The sequence below is a fragment of the Vitis vinifera genome, chromosome 6, assembly GCF_030704535.1.
Source record: "Vitis vinifera cultivar Pinot Noir 40024 chromosome 6, ASM3070453v1".
Classification (NCBI taxonomy): Eukaryota; Viridiplantae; Streptophyta; class Magnoliopsida; order Vitales; family Vitaceae; genus Vitis; species Vitis vinifera.
The window spans coordinates 19,474,139-19,499,896 of record NC_081810.1 but is presented as its reverse complement, the minus strand read 5'-3'; the positions used below and the strand labels follow the sequence as shown (position 1 = coordinate 19,499,896).

Below are 25,758 nucleotides of genomic sequence, written 5' to 3'. Positions count from 1 at the left end.
TGTCCTTTATACTCCTGAATATCCTTTTAATCTTATTTTCATTAGCAAAATCACTTGTACTCTTAATTGCTCTATTACCTTTTCTGATAAATTTGTGACCTTGCAGAACCGGAGTACGGGGAAGACGATTGGCATAGGATGTGAGTCTCAAGGCCTCTATCACCTCACCTCGGATTCATCTCCTACAGTTTGCATTTCTACTGATGCTCCTCTCCTCATTCACAGTCGTTTGGGCCACCGTAGTCTCTCCAAGTTCCAGAAGATGGTCCCTCGTTTTTCCACTTTGTCGTCGCTTTTGTGTGAATCATGTCAGCTTGGGAAACATACTCGTGTCTCGTTCCCAAAGCGTTTGAATAATCGGGCAAAGTCTCCTTTTGAGCTTGTCCACACTGATGTTTGAGGTCCTTGTCAGACTGCGTCTACTTTAGGATTTCAATATTTTGTCACTTTCATTGATGACTATTCTCGATGTACTTGGTTATTTTTAATGAAAAATCGAGCTGAGTTATTCTCTATCTTCCAAAAATTTTATGCTGAAATCCAGACCCAGTTCAATATTTCTATTCGTGTGTTACGCAGTGATAATGCCAGGGAATATTTTTCAGCTCCATTTACTTCATTTATGTCTCATAATGGGATTCTTCATTAGTCTTCTTGTGCTCATACTCCTCAACAAAATGGGGTAGTTGAACGCAAGAATCGATATCTTGTTGAGACAGCTCGTACTATCCTCCTCCATAGTAATGTTCCTTTTCGTTTTTGGGGGGACGTTGTTCTTACCGCTTGTTATTTAATTAATCGTATGCCCTCCTCTGTTTTACATGATCAGATTCCTCATTTCCTTCTCTTCCCTGACCAACCACTTTATTTCCTTCATCCTCGTGTCTTTAGTTGTACTTGTTTTGTTCATATTCTCACTCCTGGACAGGACAAGCTTTCCGCCAAAGCCATGAAGTGCCTCTTCTTGGGATATTCCACACTTCAGAAGGGTTATCGCTGTTGTTCCCTTGAGACTCATCAATACTTTATCTCCGCTGATGTCACTTTCTTTGAGGACTCACCATTCTTTTCCACCACTTCTGAGTCTCTTCCTGTTTCTGAAGTCTTGCCCCTTCCCATTGTCTCCCCATCTGATGTTATGCCTCCTCGACCACTTCAAGTTTATCATCATCGCCCTCGTGTCGCTGCTCCTCTCCCTTTTGCTGAGGCACCTACTGACTCACTTCCTATCCCTTCGGCTTCTCCTACCTCGGCTCTGCCTTCTCCTGATGATTTACCCATTGCTATTCGGAAAGGTACTCGCTCTACTTGTAATCCTCATCCTATTTACAATTTTTTGAGTTATCATCGATTATCTTCACCCTATTCTGCTTTTGTTTCTGCTATATCCTCTGTTTCTCTTCCAAAGAGCACCCATGAAGTTCTTTCCCATCCAGGCTAGCAACAGGCAATGGTGCATGAAATGGATGTTCTGCACTCTAATGGCACTTGGGATCTTGTTGTTTTACCCTCTGGTAAATCTACAGTTGGCTGTCGTTGGGTCTATGCAGTTAAGGTTGGTCCTGATGGTCAGGTTGATCGCCTTAAGGCCCGCTTAGTTGCTAAAGGCTATACTCAGGTTTATGGTTCTGATTATGGTGACACATTCTCCCATGTTGCCAAGATTGCTTCTGTCCGCTTGCTTCTCTCCATGGCTGCTATGTGTTCTTGGCCTCTTTATCAGTTGGATATTAAAAATGTCTTCCTTCATGGTGATCTTGCTGAGGAAGTTTATATGGAGCAACCTCCAGGTTTTGTTACTCAGGGGGAGTCTGGTTTAGTGTGCAGGTTACGTCGTTCTCTATATGGCTTGAAAGAATCTCCTCGAGCATAGTTTGGCCGTTTTAGTTCTGTTGTTCAAGAGTTTGGCATGCTTCGCAGTACAGCAGACCATTCAATTTTCTATCATCATAACTCCTTGGGGCAGTGTATTTATCTGGTTGTTTATGTGGACGACATCGTCATTACAGGCAGTGATCAGGATGGTATTCAAAAACTAAAGCAACATCTTTTTACCCACTTTCAAACCAAAGACTTGGGGAAACTCAAGTATTTCTTGGAAATTGAGATAGCTCCATCCAGTTCTGGTGTGGTCCTTTCCCAAAGGAAGTATGCTTTAGACATCCTGGAAGAAACTGGTATGTTAGACTGTAAACCGATAGACACACCTATGGATCCGAATGTCAAACTTGTACCAGGACAGGGGGAGCCTTTAGGAGACCCTGGGAGATATCGACGGCTCGTAGGTAAATTGAACTATCTCACCATTACTCGTCCAAACATTTCTTTTCCTGTGAGTGTTGTTAGTCAATTCCTACAGTCACCATGTGATAGCCATTGGGATGCCGTAATCCGCATTCTTCGATATATCAAAAGTACACCAGGCCAAGGTATGTTATACGAGAACAGAGGTCATACTCAGATTGTTGGTTACACAGATGCAGATTGGGTTGGCTCACCCACAGATAGACGTTCCACTTCGGGGTACTGTGTTTTTATTGAAGGTAATCTAATATCTTGGAAGAGTAAGAAACAAGATGTACTGGCCAGATCTAGTGCTAAAGCTGAGTATCGAGCTATGGCTTTGGCAACATGTGAACTCATATGGTTGAGACATCTTTTTCGAGAGTTGAGATTTGGAAAGGATGAACAGATGAAACTCATCTGTGATAACCAGGCCGCATTACATATTGCATCCAATCCAGTCTTTCATGAAAGGACCAAACATATTGAAGTTGACTGTCACTTCATTCGAGAGAAGATCGCATCAGGATGTGTTGCTACAAGTTTTGTTAATTCAAATGATCAACTAGCAGACATCTTCACTAAATCTCTCAGAGGTCCTAGGATTAAATACATTTGTAACAAGCTTGGTGCATATGACGTATATGCTCCAGCTTGAGGGGGAGTGTTGAATATAATGAATTTATAGTGTACAATCTTTCCTTTTTAATATAGGTCACATGTATGGTAGTTAGGACTCCTAGCCTTGTATATATATATTTTCTTAATTGTAAGTAGACACAATGACTGAGAATCAAGGTTTTCTTCTCTCTCTCTCTTAACAGAGATCATACTACTCACAAAACCCTACTCCTTCCTTATGACTTTCCAAACACCAACACAAAACCCCTCCCTCATCTCCCTGGAACACCACCACACTTCCTCTTCCCTGTACTTCCCACTAATAACACAATTCCAAAGGGCCCCTTTCTCAATAGCAAAGAGCCAATTCCACTTGCTCAAAAGAGCCTTATTGAGTGTGGAAAGACGTTTCACAACCAAGCCCCCTTTCCTCTTGTCAAGGCAAACTATATCCCACCACACTAGACGTGTTTTCCGCTCAAGAGTCCCACCACCCCAAAGAAAGTCCCTTTGAATCTACTCCAATCTCAATCTAACTAGCATTTGGATGCGCAACAAGGACATAAAATAAATGAACAAACTAGACAAGGTGCTTCAAATAAGTGTAATTCTCCCTCCTTTGAAGATATATTGTCTCTTCCACATGACCAATCTTTTTTTAAACCTCTCTTCCACACCATCCCAAACCGCCATAAACTTAAATGGGGCACCCAACGGGAGGCCTAAATAAAAGGAAGGAAGCCCACCCACCTTACAACCAAGCTCAAAAGCCAAGTGCTCAATATCGTTCATCTCTCCCATTGGAATTAACTCACTTTTATCCAAATTTATTTTCAACCCCAATATGGTCTCAAACCACATAAGTAACCAACTTAGATACGGCATTTACTCCTCAAAGGCTTCACAAAAGACTAGGGCGTCATCCGCAAACAACAAATGGGAAATATTCACCCCTTCTCCACCCTTGCCCCTCACTTGGCAGCCCTTCAAGAAACCCCCACTGACTGCCCTTCTTATCAAACAACTAAGCACCTCAATAGGGCTTGATTCGTTTGGTTGTTTTTTGAGGGTTGGTAGCTTTGTATACTTCCTGTATGCCTTGAGGCTGTTGGCCGTTTTATATATATCATTTGCTTATCAAAAAAAAAAAATAGCCACAACAAATAAGTAGGGTGAAAAGGGATCCCCCCAATCTTAAGCCTCTAGAGCTCTGAAAGAAACCAATTGGAGTACAGTTGAACAAAACAAAGAAGCTTGTTCATGAGATACACCTTTTCATCCATCTAATCCACCTTTCACCAGAACCCTTCTTATGCAAAACCGAAAGCAAAAAAGCTCAATCCAAATGAATATAAGCTTTTTCTATGTCAAGCTAGCATAGAATGCCACAACGATTATTTTTCAAAATGGATTCAATGGCCTCATTAGCAATAAGTGAGGCATCCAAAATTTGTCTCCTCTCCACAAAAGCATTTTGAGCCTCTAAGATCACTTTTCCAACCACTTTTTTGAGTTTATTGGCTAACACCTTGGCCAACCACTTGTATAGTCCACCAACCAAGCTAATTGGTCTAAAATCCCTTAAATTCTCTGCACCCACCGCCAAAACGGTCAAAAGAGGAAAAGAAAACATTGAAACAGACAAGACTAAAACAACCTTAACAAGAGCCCAACCAATCAACAAAACTAACTAAAGTTAAAGGATAATCATTTATAAACGACTTTGTCTCTAACCAAAGGGAATAAACAAAAGAATATTTTAGTCTCTGGATCAAAAGCAATTCTTTGTCATCTAACAAATTAATTAAGTGTATACATCAATTACGATAAATAATCAAAATACTAAAATCAATAGTTAAAAAAATGTTCTAAAGTTTATTAAAAAAAAAAAAGTTTATGAAAGAAATTCAAAGGAATTTATCAAACAAATTTTTAAAAAATAGGAATAAATTTCACTAAAAAAAATGTTAAATAATATTAGCAATTTTTTTTAACAAAAATTTTAAAGAATTCAATAATTTATATGGTAAAATTTGGGATTTTTTCAAATAACTAAATATAAATCAATTAAAAGTTATGAAGCCTTTTATTCAATAATTATCTCTCATATAAGGCATCACAATCACTAAAATTTGAAGTAAAATATAAGTAGCATCACAATCGCTAAAAACCCCTCCAAGTAAAATATAAGTAATTTATTTATTTTTTATCATAAAATATAAGTAGTTTATGAAAGTTTGATAGTTATTCTTTATAATTCAATGTATCCTATTAAGTCATATTGTCTCTTATGCTTAAAATTAAATAAGACTAATTTTATCAAAAATCAAGTAGTATAAAATTTAATATATTTTAAAATTTAAACTAACCAGCCATTAAGAAACTTATTAAATAAAATATCAAATACAAAATTACAAAAAAAAATTAATTTTATTTGAAAAATCATAATTTAAAAAAACATTCAAATACATTAGGATAACGAAAAATGTATTAGGATGATGATCAAATGAAAATAAAATTTAAAAAAAAAAAAACAAATAAGTATGAATATTAAATAGATTTTATAAAATATTTTATTTGTATTTTAAATTTTATTAAAATCTTAATATAGAGAGTAAGTGTTATATCTTGTCAATAATATTTAGTTATAACTTTAGGGGGGGACTTGAAAGGTTGCTCCGTTATGTGTATTCTAGACCATATGGAGGGAGAGAAATAGGAGAGTCTTCAATGATTGTGAATGCTTAGATCAAACAATTTAAAATTCTTTTTTGAACCTTTTTTGGGATTGGATAAATTGTATATTAGAGACGGTTCTTTGTCAATGTTAGAATTTGTAGATTGGTTACGCTTTATGTACAATGCGTATGCTGGTTTCTGTGCCTTCGTCCTACTTTTTTGGGTCTTTTGCTTGCTTTGTATACATCATGTATACCTTCTTTTATCATTAATACATTTTCTTTATCAATCAAAAAATAAATAAATTTAGGGGGGCAGAATTTTCATTCTACTATTCTTTCTTTAAAAAAAAAATATATATGAAATATAAGGATTTTTTTTTTTTTTTTTTTGAATCACCACTGTGCCAAACCCACCCCCACCTCCATTCATGCTCCCCAACACAACAACCAAAGTTTTGTTGGGTTTTAGGTTTACCATTTGTGTTGAAACAACATAGGCTATGAAGCTAGAAGAATTTTGATCATAGGAAGGGTATGGGCCTATTAATTAATGGGAATGAGGATCTTTGATTTCCACTACAAAACAAGCTCTGTGTTTTTCCTCCCTTTTTTGGTGTGTCTTGTTGGCTGATTGATTTATTGCTAATAAGTTAGATGTTATTTGGTGTTCTCCTTACCATATATAATTAGCAAATTCATAGAAAGCATTTAAATCAATATTCTTTCTAATATGTATTTAATAGAATCTTTGAGGGGTTGAAGACTTGTTGAAGACTTGTTGCAGAAACAGACTCTTGGTGGAAGTGTGTTATTCCTAAGAAGTTTGGGGAGGAAGGAGGTTGGACTTTGGGGGTACTTAGTGAAGGTTACGGATTAGGCTTTTCGAGGGCCATCAGAAAAAATTGGAAGATTTTTAAAAGCAAAGTATGCTTCATTATTGGGAATAGGAGGAGAGTCAAGTTTTGGCTGGACAAGAGGTGTGGCAACACCTTGCTAAAAGAGTCTTTCCCCACCTTGTTTGTTGTCACCAATTCCAAGAATTCATGGGTAGCAGATATGTGGCAGTTGATTTTTTTTCATTATTTGGGTTGCAGCGGGTGATGCATTCTTCAATTAGATTGATGTTGCTAAGCTAGAATGAGGTTCAAATAGGAAAAAAGTAGAAGAAAGCTTGGTTAGCTGCTCCTTTGTGTCTTTTTTGAATCATTTGGCATGAAAGAAATCGGAGGACTTTTGAAGATGTGGAAACCTTAGATCAATAGCTTAAATCCTCTTTTATGCTTTCCTTTTTGGATAATGTTAGGCATCATATAGAAGGAAATACTACACCTATGATCGATTTTATTGATTGGTTTAGGAGCTAAGTAGTTGTAAGCAGGTGGTATTTCCCCTTTGTTTGCCCTCCTTTTTTTGTTCTTTTCACTTGGCTCCCTTTGTATACGTACGTTAGCTAGCTTTAGCCCTTCCTCTATCAATAATAATATTTTTTTGTGTGCTTATCAAAAAATAATAATAATAATAAACAGACCACAGGATAGAGAGAATCTTACATCGAAAATGTTCTCATACTCCTCCAAAAGAGTCGTAATGATGGCTTGAGCATTATTAGCAGCATTTGCAGCAGCAAGAAGCTGGGCAGAGCTATCACCATTCATGTCAAAGTCATCCTCCAGCTCGCATTCACCAGCTAAAAGAGGGCGCAACAACAAGGGTGCCATGCAAGCAGCAACAGCAGGAGGAGTCATCCGATTCTCAGAAGCATGAGAAGAAATTGCATGCATCATCTTGAGAATTCTGAAAAAGACGAAACAAAATTAAGAACTGGAATTGAGTACAAGAGAAGGAATTGCCAAAAAGTTGAGATTAGAAATTACAAAGGATATTCACTAAAAAGATGAACTTCTGAAGCAATCTTTAAGCCACAATAACCAGAAAGGATGCTTCCATGCTTCCAGATGCACAAATTGTTTTATTAGGAAATTACTGGATATCAGCAGATCAAATGTTGTGATTATGTCATCAACAACAGCTAACTTGATATCCAAACCCAACCAATCAGATACCTCACCATGGGGAAAAAAATTATGTAACTCTATCCTGACTTGTCAGAACAAAATTAAGTTTCTCTCCAAAGAACTCAATTTTTAACCACAGACAAAGTTTAAGGAGGTAAACAATCAAATAAGTAATGTGGTGACTATTAAAAATCAAACAGCAGTTATGATTTATGCATTCTCTTGGCCAGCAGGCAGTGGAGAGGCAACTGAAGCTGAGATTTTAGCTTTTGCCGAAGGGCTTGAGAAAGGAATCTGCCATGGGTTTTAAGAATTATCATTTAAGGGATTCCTCAATCGTTAAACCTCGACCACCATGGGGAGAAGAGGCCCTTGATCGTATGATCATTGGATAGGATAAATACAGACATGGACATCACCTTCCAGTGGAGATCAAGATTGTGAAGGGGCAGGGTGATGTTAATGTTGACGGTTAACCATCTCTTTTCTTCTTTAAAAGATTTCTCATAATCTGTAACATACACCTTTGTTCTTGTCATAGATTTTTCTTTTCTTCACTAAGAAAGAAACCCCTAATGCTTCATCTTAGGATTAAAGTTAAACCCCCCAGAAGGCAACTTATACCCAAAATCTGATCCCACCTGCCCTAAAACCAAGCCTGACAAACATAAATTCTTTTTCATCTGAATACTTATAACAGCAGATAGTTTGAAATCAAATTGAATGATCCATAAACCGAACAACAATCTAAAAAAAAACAAACTTGATTATGGTTTCTTCAGCTATCTCTTCCCCCTTCTGCCCTCCTGCAATGGGATCTCCAATAATGGAAATTGGGGCATAATCAAATTATTTCTAGGAAACAGCCCATACTATTATTTTGTTTTATTCTCTTTTTTTTTATTATTAGGCAAAAAGCATGTAATTTAGGTATTCCACAATATTATAATTTATTTGAAGTGTTCATTTCTGTATTTATTAAATAAAAACTACTTTTTTACAAAAAGACCTAGTGTTTTAAACACATGCATGCTTTGCTTTGAACTCTGCTATATCCTAACTCTGGTCATATCAGACAGCCAGCTGTGTCCAGCATATGTTGAGAACAAACCCATGATGCATGAGTTTGGGTGCAGGAGTTTGGTGTTAGGTGTTGATATATGTCTAGGTGTTTGATCTTTTATGCCTCCAAAATTTTTTTTTTTTTTTTTTTTTTGACCTAGGAACCTTCCATGGCCATGCCCTTACACCTCCAAACCTTTGATAAAAACCCCCTCTCTTTTATCTTTTATCCAAGTCTTATCTTTCGTGTCTAAGCATTCTTATTGAAGTATACTTTCCAACTAACGTTCTCTTTCTTTAATATAACCATTTTCCAAAAGAGTTGAAATTTAAAAAAATAAAAATAATTAAGATCAATGAGTCATATCCAAAACAAAATGAGAGTGTCTAACATGGACCCCACACCCTTATCGTGTCAACACAAGTGTGTTGGGTCTAGTTGATTTTTGCTTTGCTTGGTGTATAATGGGTGATGCACTCTTCAGTAAGGGGGTTCTCTTAAGCTGGAGCAGATCTTTTGTTGGGGAAAAAAATGATTTTGAAGGTTGCTCCATTATACGTGTTCTAGACCATATGGAGGGAGAGAAAAAGGAGAGTCTTCGATAATTGTGAAATCTTAGACCAAACAATTAAAAATTCTTTCTTGAACCTTTTTTGTGATTAGATAAGATTGTATATCTACAATCAGGGACAGTTCTTTGTCATTATTAGAATTTGTGGAGTAGGTAGGCTCTTTGTAGGGCACGGTTGCTGGTTTTTGTGTCCCCTCACCTTTTTTTGCTCTTTTGGTTGGAATTGTATACATTATGTATACTCTTTCTTCTCTTCAATACGTTTACACTTATCCAAAAAGAAAAGTATGCTGAGTCCAGTTGGAGAATCCAGGTACCAAAGGTACAAAAACATCCTTAGGAAGAAGTATTTATGTTTTAGAACGGATGGTGGTTGAACACTAGTGCAAAAAGTACCAGAAGCATTTGGGAAAGTATCACTTGTACAACCTTTTGGTGTAGCTGGGAGGAGATATCTACGATATTTCTAAAGCTGAGGAGCTCTGGGTTTTTAAGTTGACATGGCTCTTATTTTATAGACTGTGTGAAACATGGAGGAAGCCACCTCAGAACAGTTTTTTTTTTTTTCTTCGAGTCCTTAAATTTGTAGTTTTGGCTACATCCCTTCTTTCTTTTCCTCTTGGTTTTCAATAAAATGTTCTTTCATCAAAAAGTAAATTCTCATAGACATTTCCAAGGTCAATCACAGGCAGCAGGATATTGGTAGCTCAAAGTAATTCTTCATGAACCATTCACTTCAAGCCTTATATCATTCTAAGGAAAAGAAAAAGTAATGAAAAAAAAACAAAACAGAACAGCTATCAGACGAGTCAGGCGATATTTTCATGGATTTGAAAAAGGGAAATTCAAAATGCAGGCATCAACAAAGTTATCATTGACAGGGATAGCTCAATGCCATAAACTAGATTAGATAAAACCTAGGAAGCCATTGGAACTTCTAAAATCTTCTGGAATAACCTATAGACATTACTAGATCACTCAAATGATCAATCAATCTAGAAATGCTTATAGGCTCTTATAATAGAGAGCTATTCTTTTATGCAGTCCATAAAAGAAAAAAATTCACATATGGGCTTTTTTGCAAAAAGTAGAGTGCATATTCCAGAGGATTTATTTGGAGACAATATCATTTGTTAATAGGAGTGCGACATACTTTAGAGGACTTCTCCAAGGAATTAATATCATTTGTTGATAGGAATGCGACATACTTTAGAGGACTTCTCCAAGGATTATACACCTCTTTGATTTATGGCAAGGTCAAGGCCCAAGCTTAGCATTTGGCATTTCCTTTTTCTCGTGCAGGTAGTTCTTATTAAGTGTTTTTTCTTTAGGCACTTGGTTCTCATGCAGATAACTCTTATCAAGTCTTTTCTTTTTTCTTCCTTTGATGTAACTCTAGTGGATCTTTTTTTCGATATATAAAAAGAAAGATGGTAACTCTAGTGGATCTCACATCCTTGTCAATTTCTCTTCCCTTTTTTCTTCATTTTTTTTTTTTTTTTTTGAGACAGAAACAACAGATTTATGTCATTTTCTCATTTTTCGCAAAACCTTATCACAAAAAGGGATTGAAAAGCAAGAAACTTGACACATGGGATCTTACAAGAGTAAATTTTATAGCAAAAAAGCACAACCACCATACGGGACAGAATTTCTACCAAAACAGTCAGATCAGACGATTTAGACCACTTCTCTATTACCTCAACCTTTTTAGAGTATAACAGTGTACATACATCATTCAAGTACTATATCGTGTGGCCAAAAAGGTATGACATCACATAAAAGAATATTGACAAACAAATTATAAGTAAAAGATGCAAAAAAGGGAAATTGGGGGTGAAGACAAGCCATATCACTTGAGAGAGAGAGAGAGAGAGAGAGTACCTTTGTAATAAACGCCGGTTTGGTTCAGGAAATGTCTCTAATATTGCAGAACGCATCGCACTAACTCTAGCATCCTTCCGATCAATTTCTTAACCAGTGACACAGCAAAGCAACAGTATCAGCATTTAAGCATGCATGCAAAATGTAATCAACTAAAATATGATAGCCAATAGACCTACATGCCTGAAAATAAGAAAGGAAATTAAGGATTGAGATACAGAGTGTGACCAAAAAGCTTAACATGATGCAGCTTCTAGGCCTCCAACACAAATTGATTGGACTCAAATGATAGAAAGACAAAAACACTTTGGGGGATCATTTAATCAACAGCATAAACATAAAGCTCAAAAGTTTAGATACCTACGTGCACATATATAATTTGTTTATGGATCTATAGAACTTGACATGATGCTAAACTTTAGTTGAGGATCCAACCAAAAAAGAATGGTGACAAAAATACAAGATCATCAACACAGCAGTCTCAAACAATAAAAACTATAAAACAGCTTCCAGAGCCCAATACAGTATCCCACATGATTAAATACAAGGATGAGATGTAAACAAATATGGCATGCAGGAAGTATACAAGGACCATGCAATGGACCTAGTATAGTGTAAGAGAAGTTAAAAACAGTTTTTGGAATCGACCTGTAAAAAAAGAAAAAAGATAGACGTGTAAAACAAATAAATTTCTACATACAATGATACAAAAACTACCTGATATAACTTTGTTAATAAGAAAAGATCCACTGCTGTTGTATGTACATATATAAAGCCACAGAGAGAGAGAAAGAAAGAAATCTGACTTACTATAAGCTTCCAGCAATGCAGTGCAGCATGACGCTGGAACTGGAGATGAGGGCAGCTCCCGTAGAACATGCTGCAGATCATATAGCTTGGTGAATACTGGACTAATTGGGGATCAAAGAGAATCATTGATCTAACAATTACAATGACATCAAGTATCCAAAAGAGTACCTTAACACAGTCACCAACAACATGAGCATCCTCATCAGCACCAAATTCAGTTTTTCCTAAAACAAGCATGGGAAATACCTCAGTTTAAAAGCATATGTAATAAGCTCTTATGCAAACATATTACAGCAAAAAAAAATTCAACTAAACCACAAGTACATTTTAAACGTTTTGCCAATTCAATAAGAAGACTAGAAAAGAAATGTCAACTTGAAGAGACAGATACCTTGTTCATATTCTTGAACTCTGCGATCTACTTCCTCAACATCTGCAGACTGTCGCAAAATTCCTTCTACTTTGATTCCTATCCAAAAAATGATATCAATTAGAAGAAATGTTGAATGTATCTCTCATGCTACTGTTTAAGCTTCCAACTTTTCCACGATAAGGTCTGGTTGGCAATCAAAATAAACAGTTATCACACAGATATACACCCTCTATGATCTTTACAGGTAATAGAATACAAAGAAGCTATTCATTTTTTAGCTGCATAGCTCACTTCCACTTCTAATAATATCAAGTGATATTCAATTAAATGAACCACATATTAAATCCAATATATCGATTTCTATATTCTTCCAGAGCACTAAATATGATTCCAATGAAACATATTCCATTGATGAGTAACCCATGACATCAATAATCTTCTTGGAAGCACATATTAAATCCAATATATCCATTTGTATATTCTTCAAGCGCACTAAATATGATTCTAGTGGAACATTATCCATTGATGAGTAGCTCATAACATTAATAATCTTCCTAGAAAACATAAATAAATGATTGACAGGAAAAACATTATCATTCAGATAAATGAAAACATTATCCATTGTTGTGGTTGCATCATTCAGATACCAATGATGCAACCACGACAAAAAATCACGTGCCAGGAAAGCCAAAATTCTGGAGAAGAAAAAAAGAATAAAATACAGAGACAAAAACTGTCAAAAGTGGGAACCACTAATAAGGAGTTCACTACTAAAGTCGTTACTCATCACCGATGCACAGAGAGAGTGGTGTCAAAGCAATTCAACACTAGCCAATTTAAAAGACCTTTGGAACCACCTGATTGACCTGAATTTCTAGGAAGACGTGGAGCAAAATTGATCTTTTCAACAATATTCAAGTTGTGGAAAGTTAATCCAGATCCAATCAAACCTCAACTTCACAACATGATAAGCCTTTATTTTTCTTTTGACTTTAATTTCCTTGGGTTTTCTCCTTTAATACTTGTATTCTTCTATTGATCTCCCCTGGTTTAGAAAAAAATTAACTTCAATAACATGACAGATCATCATTGTTTAGTGCCCAGACTGGACTTCATGACCATGAACATTTGATGAGTATTTTTTCCAAGTAACTAAATTTATCTTCAATTGCACAGAACATGGCATATGCAACTAGGTTTTTTTTATTTTAAAATTTTTTAAAAAAATTAAATTTTATAGGCAACATATGCCACTAGCTGTAGATAATAACAGAACAAAAAATGATATACAAATGTTAACTACATTTATGGTGCTTTTTAGTCATTCTCTTTTTTCACTTCTTCATTAACATGGTTGAAACTTGAAAGCATGAATAACACATTTAGAATTAAAATTATAAAAATATAACCCAAATCATAATTCTATATCAACTTGAAGATTATTAGCAGTTTCAAAATTGATGTTAACAAGATCATGATAATGGCACAAAATCAACCAATCATGCTTCAGCCCATTGGATCACTGAATCTTCTTGAAAGGAGCTAGGGTTCACCAAAGAAAACAAGAGAAAATATTTAATAAACTTAAACCCAACCCAGAATCATAAGCCTTTTGCACAAGCAAGAAGACTAATGAGCCATGACTAGCCCCATCAAACAATTTTCATGGGCTGCTAAGCTGGATCTTTATTATACAGCCAGTAACACAAAGAGTAATCTGTTTTAATTTTTAGAAAAAAATTTACTAACCAGAATGGTACAGATGACAACAATCATAATGGTAACCATGAGAAAGTAACAGATTAGAAAAGGAAAAAAAAACAAAACAAAACAAAAACTCACTAAAGAAATAACATGTCTATCAACTCTCAAAATAACAAAACAAAAAATGAGAAAACCAAACCACAAGAATGTTAAACACTCCTATGCAAAAAGTAAAAATATAGCTTCAGTCTCCACGAGAAATATGAAAGATAACCAAAGGTTATGACAAAGCTCTGAGATACAGAATCCCAATCAAGATTGACAACAAAACTTACCAAACTTTTCCAGAAATCGAAGAGCTTTCTCAAGGAAGGACGGACCTCCATCTATATCTTCTAATGCAAGCAAAATTGGCCGCCCAACAACCAAAGATTTAACAGTACGCTTATCCCTCCCTGAATGCATGTGCAAAATCTAGTGAATATCAATATAAAAAGAAAGCCCGGGAACCTAAATATAGAGAGAGGCACAAACACTGACAGAAAGACCCTTCCATTGTATCACTTGTGTCATTCCGAAAAATCCCATTGTGACCCATAACAAGGGCAGCACTTGGTGCTTGGGCAAGAGCTTGTTCTAGAGCCGTCTTCCATCCATACAAATCCTCTGATGACTCAGCCTGAAATTTAGTAAGGTCAAAAGGTCAATAATTAAGATTACGTGGCACAACAAAATTGGAAAGGAAGATAATGAAAATTATATTCTGTGCAAGAAAGAAACACAAATTAAAACAGATGGCGACAGACAATAAGCACCTTAAGGGTAAACGCTCGCCCATCACGCCCATCAGGAAACAATACTGTTAAGAGTTTTTTGTCTTCTCTAACAACAACACTGCAAATTAAAGTAACAACTATCATCCAAATTGATTAAAAAGCTAATCCAAGACAACACACAATGATTGTGCATACCTCCCTGAATTGTTCAAGTCAATACCCCCTAAAGTCAAATTTACTTCACCACCTCTCTGCGGCAGAGCATTCTACATAACAACCAAAATAATTAGCATTTGCCATTATCTATTAATCATCCAATATTATAACTGAGTCAATCATGACAAACTCCTATTGCACCTTAAGCAAATGACCAACTTACTAATAATTTACCCAAAACTGGAAAATATCTTTCGACCACACAAACAGTGCCATCCTAACATCATGAAATTACCAACAAATAGAACCAATGGAAAAATCATCATGTTATGTTGTTATGATTAAGGTATTAGTCCATTAGATAAGTGGGCAACATGACTACACATTGATGCCTTACATGATCAGACATGTCACATAAGGAACTATGATCATAGGAAAAGACAAAATTAGCAATGTTCAAGCACTAATGATGACCTCATTTAACATTTGGCAAATAGCAACATCTAAAATTACTTAACAGTATTCTTACATTTCTTAGAGAGAAAAAGAGTCCAACGCATGTTCCAACCTTCTTTTCTTCTTATTGCATATTAAATGAGAGGACTAAGGCAAAAAAATCAGGGAAACCCTGATGTATGCCTTTTATCAACCTTCATCATGGTTTTCATTCATTTTTATTTATTTCTTGGACAGAAAATGACATTTAACTAATGGGTAAAAGTCTTAAAAAAAATAAAATAAAATAAAATTAATTAATTAATTAATTAAATAAATAGAAAGTACTACTCTTCAGGCCAAGAGACCAAAGGAACTTGAAACCAAGAGACCAAAAGAAAAGGAACTTGGAACCAACAAACGCCCAATAGGACACTAAAAGAAACACAAAATTTGGGACAGATGGGTTCCCCAATAAAAGATAATGCCATTGACTCCCATTGATTAGCCAACAATCCCTACCTTTGCAGCTGACCCAGGCATCAAGCAAAGGAGCACCATGCACCCCTCAAAAGGTCGACAATCTTTCAAGCCCAAGGATCCAATTTCCAAGATCCCCTCTTACCCTAACATACCAACATCTTTTTTTGATGGATAAACCTTTTTTTGGTCCCCATTGAGACTCAAGCCTGGAACCTCCCATAACCCCACCCCAACCACTTACTTGAGCCAGGCCTCAAGGCCCTAAAACACCAATATCAAACAACAATTATCTCCCACTGGCAGGTTTTTAAAGCCCAAATAGGATTCCTGGAAACTCTCTCTTAACCGACCATGACATCTTATAAATGATCCACAAGCCTCCACTTACCCTCAAAAGCCTGACATTTCTCTCAGTACAGATTAATCAGAGATCGAAAAGACAGCCCCTTGCCAAAGCACTCTCCCATTAGATCTTTTCCCCAAAAGCCCACAAGGCAAGAGTGATCATATCTACAACCTCTCTAGGGACCCCAAGAAATGCTATCCAAAGAGAATAGCCTAGAGCTCGAGCTGAGTGGAACTGGGCAGGCAAAGATAGGAGAAGTGGGATGATTTCCAACCCCCAAGATAAGGTAGAGATAAGGATAAAGAATGCAAAATGGAAGGTTCTCAACAAAATCATTCTATTTGTGTCATAGCATCTCTTTTCCTACATAAAACAGTATGGAGATCCCCTCCCCCACCAAACTAACCCCAACACAAAAGTTTGTTTCTGTGTTTAGAAAGCAACTAGGGAGAAGATCCTTTTGGATCACCTCCTCCCCCACCCAAACCCCAAGGGCCAAAACATCCCAAATAAAGCTTTCTCTTTGTTTGGGAAGCAACTTCTTTTTTTTTTTTGATCGGTAAATGAGATTTGTATTAAAAACGACAAAAAGAGCAAACCAAAGTACACACGATATATACAGTGGCAACCAAAAAGCACCAAAAAAAAAAAAAAGAGGTGGTGGGGGAAAGCCTTTTAAAGTTTATTCAAGGAAGAAAGGGAAGACCTAAGTAAACTTTAAGTAGGATTAATATTAATTAGAATTGAATTGGGATTGGTATTTATTGAAGTCTAATTAGGATTAGCTAGTTGAGTTATAATATAATTAGAATTTGAGTCATGATAGGTTATTAGAGTCCTAGTAGACTTTGAATGTTATAATTAGAATTAGAATCATAATAGGTTATTAGAGTTCTAATAGACTTTAAATTTCTTAGAGAAACGTATAAATAGGTTAATCAATGTAAATCAAAGGGATGAATTGATATGAATAATATTATGTTTTCTTTCATTGCAAGGTTGCAACTCTCAATGGCGAGACTCCATTGATTTTCTTCTAGGTGAGACTCCTAGAAGGCCTTAGTGAGACTCTAAAGGTTTCCATCTTTTCTTCATTGTTTCTTCTTTCCCTCTATTTCTTATCTTATAATTTTCTCTACCATAAAATTTATTCTTTGTTCCTCTCCTTACACATTAAAAAATAAAACCCTAGTCCACCTACCCTTGAGTGTAGGCAACCATCCTAGGGTTGTCCTACATCAAGAGGAGAAGACAAAACGATACTCCCTCCCTCAAACCGACCCCAACCAATCAATGAAATCTACTATGGACATCAATCTTTCACCTATAAACAGTTTCATCCAAGTTAACAAGTTACACAAAAACAAGTATTTCAACCTTTGGATTGGGAATTCCACATTCTAAAAAGATCTTCTATTTCTCTCTTTCCAAATAGTCCAGAAGAGGTATAAAGGAGCTATCCTCCAAACCTTTTTTCGCTTTCTTCCAACAAATGAATTATGCCAACCTAGCAAAGTCTCTCTAACTATGAACTGCATCACCCAAAAAATTCTAAAGAGAGAGAATAATAGCTCCCACAACACCATTGCCTTGTCACAATGCAAAAGGATGTGGTCAATAAACTCCTCATGAGATAGACATAAGAAACAACAGTTGGCCAAAGACCACCCCCTCCTTTGAAGCTAGTCAAGAGTTAAAGCTTTTCCCCAAATCACCTCCCAAGCAAAAAAGCACACCTTAGGATACCCTCTTCTACCACTTTATCTTGAAGTCTTGCCAAAAAACATTCCACAATAACAATCTCCCAATCATTTAGGGGTCTCAGGAAGTTAGGATTTCAACCACCCCCCTCATTAGAAAGCTGCCACAACTCCATCACCCAATCATCTTTAGAGTTAGAAAGAGCAAATAAAGAGGGAAAAGAAACATTTAACGGCTCGTCCCCGCACCACTTATCTTTCCAAAACTTTATCCGTTTCCCATTGCCCACCGAAAAGGACAATTTAGAACTAATTACATCCCACAACTTTCTTATGGTCTTCCATAAACCAACACCATAGCCTCCCCTCACTTCCTTAGAGCACCAATCCCCTTCCAAATTCCCATATTTACCACTAATGATTTGTCTCCAAAAGGCCTCCCTTTCTGAAGCAAAGCGTCAAATCCACTTACAAAGGAGGGCCTTATTAAGCAAGTGAAGGTGCCTAACACCTAGGCCCCCCACCCTTCTGTCGGAGCAAACGGTATCCCACTTCATTAGATGAGTAAGGTCCCACCTCCCCATAGGAAGTCCCTTTGGATTTTTTCCAACCTTAACCGTGCAATCCTTGGCGTCCGAAAAAGAGACAAAAAGTAGATTGGCAAGTTGTTTGGGAAGCAACTTGAAAGAAGGTTCTTTCAGACCATTTTATGCCAAAAAGCAAGGCATTAGCCAATTGGATGTTTTTGTATAAGCATAAAGAAAAATCAGCTATCCATTTATTCATCTGTTGTAGGAAGGCATGGAATTATGATCTTTATCATTCTCAACTTCTGGTATGCATGGCTGTCGTTTCAGTCGATTAAGATTAGTTTGAGTGGTTAGCATAGAGCAATTGTAAGGTTAAGATATCCAATCAAAAAAAAAAATTGTAAGGTTAAGATAGGGAAAGCATGGCTTCTATTCTCTGCAATGAAATAATGTTTGCTGGCTTAAAGCATCCAAATCCCAGTTGAAATTTTTTTATGAATTTTTTAGTGAGTGATCCAGTAGATCAGTAGAAGATGTAAGCCTTCCTTTTCTAGATCTGATTATTGTGTCAGGTGGTACATAAGATGAAAGCAACCTTTTTCTTTGACCTTTTTTCATTCCGTGTCCCATCATTTTGGTGCTCACTTCATTACATCTTATTTACTTATCAAGAAAGAAAAAAGGTAAGAGATAAATCATAAATAATCATTTTTTCTAAGTAACAGTAATGTAAAAACAAATGGAAAATGCACTACTAATTATGTCTAATGGTGAATGAAATTGACTAAGATGATAATATATGAAAGGCGGTCAGCATCCCAAGGTTTGGGTCCCCATGGAGAGTCTAAAGGGTCGGCCATGGAAGGTTCCTTGGTTATCAAAAAGAAAAAGTAGAAGTGGAGTCAAAGCAAGCATACCTGTAATTTTTTGTAGTTTCTAGTTCAACAATCAAATCATAGAACCACATAAACAACCCCTTATACACAGTAACTAAGAGAATTGATAAGTATTATTTTGAGGCCCCAGTGGTACTTACAGGATCACTCTTAAAGAAAACCAATGAAGTGCGTGTCAGGATAAACCAGCGCTTCTTCCAAGACTTCCAACCTATTCCTGCAATTTAAATTAATATTCATGACCAATATTATAAAGGCAAATCTTAAAAATTTCCCATGATCTCTTAGGCATGGGAAAATGGTGTGATTAAATTTAAATTAGTGTTCCAAAAACTTCACAAATTGGCAGGATCCTAAATGCAGTAGAAGACGAATTCAATATTTTACAAGAAGATGGAGGAGCTAAGTGGTAAAAAGGTAGTTGTCTGCAAAACACTAGTTCAGAAGATTGACCACACCATTTACTATAAATGTAAAGAAAACGTTCAAACAAGGAAAAAAAATATTCAAACACAAGTTAAGAAGGTCAATCACATGCTGTTTGTAAGGAAGAAAACAAAACAGATAATAGAAAAAAATCACACTGAAATGGTACAAGAAAAGTCTTCAACTGGCAAGAGAATCAAAGCAAGTGCGGGTTATTTATAAAAGAAAATCCTTCATATTCTACTACAATGAAGGTGTAAAAGAAATTTACTCAAATAAACCGCTCTCACGCCTCTGCTAATGTATTCTACTTCATTGGAGAAAATTTATCCACAATCCACACAGATGGAAAGACAAGCACTGTTAGGTATAACTGACTTTGGGACTGAGTGCATCTTGCTTATAATAGCATATCTTCATAATCTCCTACTTTCTACCCCAAAGGATCAATAATGCTGCATCTAAACCATACTTGTATTTGAAACTTCTAAGGGGCTGTTACAAAGTCCTAATCCTACCTTTTACCACCTGTACCTGAATCAATAGCTGATAAACTTATCATCAAACGCCCAATATAAAGAAGATTTCTTCAAAGGTTAAGGTTCATCATTCTCTTTCCATCAATGACAAGATTGACAATAATGACTAACCAGAGGAGGAAATGGAAAGAGAACTCTTGCCAAGAGTACGTAACACTTCTCAATAAGAGATTTCTTTAAACTAAACTTGGAAATTCCTTTTTCTTTTTTGCTGCCCAGGAAGTTTGGTGTGATCCAGGGAACAATGGCAACTGTACTAACAGAAAGGAATTGAGTCCAAGGAAGGTGAGATATATTTCAAGTTAAAACACAAAAAGAAGAGGCTACAAGAGAAGACTATAACAGGGCACCAAAAGATGCCCCCCAAAACCCCAACTGAAGCCCAATAGAAACCTAGCACTCTCCTCCTAAAGTAGACAAATGCTCAACAGGGAAGAAATCCCTAAGAAAAACCTCTAGGGTTGGCTCCTCAATTGCCAAGCTATCCAGCAATCTAGCTTGTCAATCTGGGTGACCAAGCAAGGTGGCACCCAGCTCTCTAACGAGGAACAATCTTTCAAATCTGAAGGTCCAATTTCTATAGTTCCTCTTTCCATGAAACAACCACAAGAAAACAATGGTCAAATCCCCCACCATGTGAAAGTTATTAACATCCCGCAAGGATGCTTAAACCAAACCTTCCCACAAACCAAGAGCACAAGCATCCACTTCAATGACCAAACTAAATCTAACTAGTTTAGAAAAAGCTCTAACCATCAATATGTCCCTGCCCTTTGTAAAAAGCTCTAACCACCAAGCCCATAAAATCTCAAAATATTCCACCAATTTTGCATTGTGCATACTACCTATATACACAGATATGCCCCCTTTCTTTGGTACTCTTCAGATACTCTATTTGTTTAGCAAAAACAAAATACTCCACCAATCTTTAGTTTTGCTTGATTCCCCAAACAATGACCATCCAAATTAAGTTTAAGATCCATCCTCAAGCAAGAGGTCCACTCAACTCTAGATGTAGTTGTCTTCCTTGAGTGATTGCACTCCTTAGGCCTGGCTCAAATGATTAGAGGTTGGGGAGGGTTTATGGGTCATTCCAGGTTCAAGTCCCGACAGCAAGAAAAATTTACCTATGAAAAAAAAATGCAGATGAATACCCTCAAACTCTTCAAACCATAATAGTGAGGTAGCATGCAGAATTCCACAGGACATCTATGATCCTCTATCTAACCTCAAAGTTTTGGCATTCCCCTTATTGCTCAAGAAATTGGCATGCATTGCTCCTTGTCACAGTATCAGCCCCCCAGGTTTCATCCCAAAAGCCCAAAATGCTATTATTAGCAATTTTGTCATACTTCTAGAACAAACGCAAGAGTTATATGCCAAATCAAACAACATCAGCTACAAACACAGTGCAATCAGATGGTGGATGAAGAGTAACCAGCCCTTTTTCTACATCCAAAACAAAGAATGCAACCCGCAAGACCAATGGCTTTATAAGGTCTCCTAAAAAACCATATAAATTCATCTTTTTATTAGCCAAAAACCATGCAAACACTAATTTTTTGGAGAAACTTTAGACTTCCAGACGAAATTAACCTGAAAAATGTTAACAACCTATCACTCTTCAAAAGGGCAAGATAAAACGGCCTTGATGAAAACAGACTGGATGGGCAAGAGCTCAACAACCATAATCAGTTAAAATAAGAGATATAAAGATGTTCCTTTTTTCAGAAACAAGAAATTCATTGAAATGACTCCATTGTGGTAAAATTCAGCAAACCCTCTTAGGGTTCACAAGCACCCTTGCTAGAATGCTAAGGAAAACAGACCAGAGGCTGATGCTACCCATCTGAAGAATGTATCCTTTAATCTCATCCCTTTCAAACAATCTCTCTAACCAAGTTGTCCTCTCCTCCAAGGTAGGAGATCAATTCAGTCCTTCAACTCTCCTAGTCTCATCATTAACAGTGAATCCCCATTATTTCTCTTTTATGTGAGATCCTAGAAAGCTAGTGAGTTTCAATGCTCTTATTTTATTTTTGCTGCTATTGTGTGCGCTGCAAAGAAGACAACCAATCCTCAATGTCAACTTTATCCCTAAACCACTAGGCTTTGATCACTCCTAGTCTCATCATTAATAATGAATCCCCCATGATTTCTCTTCTATGTGAGATCCTAGAAGGCTTCAGTGAGTTTCAATGCTCTTATTTTATTTTTGCAGCTACTGTGTGAGCTGCAAAGAAGCCAACCAGTCCTCAATGTTAACTTCATCCCTAAACCACTAGGCTTCGATCACAAACCTGAACCGTACCTTCACTCCCAAATTCTGAAGTTAGATCAATAATCCTTGCTTCCTGTCTAGAAATTCCAGCAACATTTTCTTTTTCATTTCAATTTATAAAACACCATAAGTCAGAGACAACATAAACCTTATTTCATCCATAAAATCTAATTCTATTTTCCCTCAACCAAAAATCCAAAGCCCTACTGAGCCATTATTCGACTATAGCAGAGTTCTTAAATGTTGCCCTACAACATAAGCTATTTCCTTCTTCCACTGCCCAACAATCTTCGACTGAACCAACCTTTCTTCCCTTAATTTGAACTAAATCAATGACAAGCAATACCAGTCCATGTTTCCCACAAGGAAAATTCTTGCAAGTGGAAGATTTTGAACAACTAAAAGTAACAGCACAAGAATTAAATAATTTTACTACGTAGAGCCAGATTCCTGATTCCCACAGCCCTATCATGAATTAGGAAGCATTTTTTGGTTTATTACTTTAAGCAGATGCATTTTTTAAAATATCAAACTCCAAAAAATAAATGTGCTCTTGTTTAGCAGATTGAATGACATACCTCGTTAATCATCTTTGGGTGACAAAAAAGTGACTCAAATTTCAGATTTCTACTGAGCAAAAAGCAGGTTGTGTGACTTCATTTGACATGTTTTTGTCATGACATATAAGTATTAAAATCAATTTAACAAAACTTTTCATCTAACAGAATTATTCATATTGATTTTTTATCTTTTTCCATTTTCAATTAATTCAAAATTGCTTGCATAGAAAAATTAATTTTAACATTCTGATAAAGAGTTGCATGAAATTATGTATTATCTACTATAACATCCACCTAACAACACTCACTTGAAGAGCAAAAGCCATCAGCAGTTATTGAGAGTAAGCATGATTTTTTACTGAATTGGCATTAGCACTGTCCAGCATGAATGATGAATCTCATAGCAGAAAAGACATTGTGCAATGCAAGAATCTTTTTGTAAGATTCCGTTGTAAGATTAGTCCCCTAAAAGGATCTAAGACTTTATTACATTGAAAAAGCAAGTTCCCAAGTGGGTGTTGGGAAAATTGATGAGCATAGTGGACTAACACATGACAAAAAGAACCCTGATAAAAAGAAGAAATCTAGCAGGAAGAAGCAAAAATATTTTTCTACCTTTTGAAGATATGAAAAGCGGTCCACTCTTGAAAACCTGCCAATTATTGCATATGTTAGAAACCCAAGAAAAAAATATTTACCCAGCACTGAAGGAGGCGGACTTGCACATTAAGAACATTAAGAATTAAAAGTACGGGAAAAAAAACACATCAAAACAGATACGTGATTATAGAATCCAGATACTTTTCCATAGGTAAAGAAACAGAAGAAGAATGTTTTAGTTTCCAAAAAAAACTAAATTATTTATAAATAAATAAATAAAAAAAAAACCTAAACATCAGAAATTAGTTAGCCGTTAACATGGTACCCAAATAAGCACATTCAGATGTGCATGGGTTTCACCAGTTGATATTGGCATGTGATCTTCCGTGTTATGACACTTCACAAGGTTATCGATCTCTCAGCAGCTCTATGAGGTACATAGATTCTGTATAGAACTTTCAGTGATGACCATTGAATTTTCCAAAGCCCGCTAAAGAATGTAGGAATTTGATAGTACAAGGGCTAAAACCCCTTCGGATTTAGTGCAAGAACCCACAACAGAACAAAATTTTTTGAAAGCTGGAAAGGAGAATCAAGTGCAAACCAAATTTTTGAAAGGTTCAATAAAATTCCTGCATTTTCCTTGGAGTTATTTCTACAACTCCATTTTCTTCTCTTTTCCTAATTCTAATAGGAAAAAGAAAAAACTTCTTACGTCCACTAAAAACATCCCAATCTTCACAGAATCTTGGCCCGTCCGCTAAAAGACATCCCAAATTTCAGGAAAACTTCACTAACAATTCAGAATCCTCAAACCAGTAGTTGCTTTTGCCCTATTGACTTGAATAAAGAATTCCAACAATTGAATTTTTTAGAGCCCAATTTCCTACTCACGTAAATGCCAAAATGCAAAAGATCACAAAATACACTCAGGTAATCAACCACAACCACCTGAAATGGTTCAGCGATCTTTACATTTTTCCTCCCTTTTCAAAACTAAAACATGAATTCCTCAACTTTCATTTTTCCTCACATTTCCCAGCAACCAAACATACACTGAAAACCAAATGCATCTCCACATCACTCTAAAAACAAGATCCTCAAACCCCAAATTGAACACAAATCCAACACCACCCCCACCCCCACCCAACAAAACAACAACAACCCTACCGTAGTGGACGGTCCGATCCGAGGCCGCTCCAATGCCGCCAAAGACGCCGACATCTCCAAACCAAAACACTGAAACTCCTACATCCACAACCCCCAAAATGCCGAGCATTTCAAGCCAACGAAATGGTCCATTGATCGGAGAACCCACCCGAAGCACGTGAACCTCGTTGCTCCGGTGAGAGACCCGCCGGATCTGAAAGCAGCGGCTTCCGGAAAACGCTAGGGTTTGGTTTTTTGGAATAGATAAAAGAGACAAATGATGATGAAAGATGTAGCACAACTTCCCTCTTTGTTTTTGGCCAGTAGATTAGGTAGAGAGCAATAGTGGTTGTGGAAGTCAGTCATATGGTAATAATCTTCATTCTCTGTTTTGCTTTTCACCTACTCTCCTGTTTTCATCGTTGAGTCACAAATTTTCGGCTACTCTCCACTGAATTCTAGTCCATTCAATCCCACCTAGTCCACACCCTCAAATCCATGGCTTTGACCGTCGCTTTAATTGTGTGCATGTTGAATTTGGTAAAATCTTAGGGATCATTTCACAATTTTTAACCAAATCAGTTATTATCACTTCATTAATACTAATGAAAAATAACGAAACCACCCATGTTATAAAATTAATAACCTTCACATGTATTAGGAAAAATGAAGTTAATATTCTTCACAATTTCTAGATCGTAATCCTCGATTCAATCTATCGGGTCGGTGGTATTTATTTTTTACCTAATTTTAAATAAAATTTAAAATTAAATAATACTAATAGGGTTAAGTATTAAGTTGTTTGTTTGAAAGTTGAACTTGGATATTTTAAAATTTTATTATTTTATTTAAAATATGAAAATATGTATAAAATAT

The 25,758-nt window shown here is 36.3% G+C and overlaps 1 protein-coding gene across 2 annotated transcripts in view; it reads right to left on the bottom strand.

The window, feature by feature from the left end:
* LOC100246624 (rho GTPase-activating protein 7) overlaps positions 1–25,330 on the bottom strand; it is a 48,092-nt gene extending 22,762 nt beyond the window's left edge. The window contains exons 1-12 of one of the 2 annotated variants that reach the window (XM_002276241.5): positions 24,904–25,330; positions 23,749–23,785; positions 19,468–19,544; positions 14,977–15,047; positions 14,821–14,899; positions 14,546–14,684; positions 14,341–14,460; positions 12,320–12,397; positions 12,097–12,152; positions 11,929–11,998; positions 11,119–11,206; positions 7,136–7,379 (exon numbers count right to left, since the gene is read on the bottom strand). In XM_002276241.5, the coding sequence (XP_002276277.2) occupies positions 7,136–7,379; positions 11,119–11,206; positions 11,929–11,998; positions 12,097–12,152; positions 12,320–12,397; positions 14,341–14,460; positions 14,546–14,684; positions 14,821–14,899; positions 14,977–15,047; positions 19,468–19,544; positions 23,749–23,785; positions 24,904–24,957 (1,113 nt within the window). In that variant the 5' untranslated portion in view covers positions 24,958–25,330. Of the gene's footprint in view, positions 1–7,135; positions 7,380–11,118; positions 11,207–11,928; positions 11,999–12,096; positions 12,153–12,319; positions 12,398–14,340; positions 14,461–14,539; positions 14,685–14,820; positions 14,900–14,976; positions 15,048–19,467; positions 19,545–23,748; positions 23,786–24,903 lie in introns of both variants that reach the window. The other variant, XM_010653217.3, reaches the window with a different exon arrangement.
* Between the last annotated feature and the right edge of the window lie 428 nt (positions 25,331–25,758).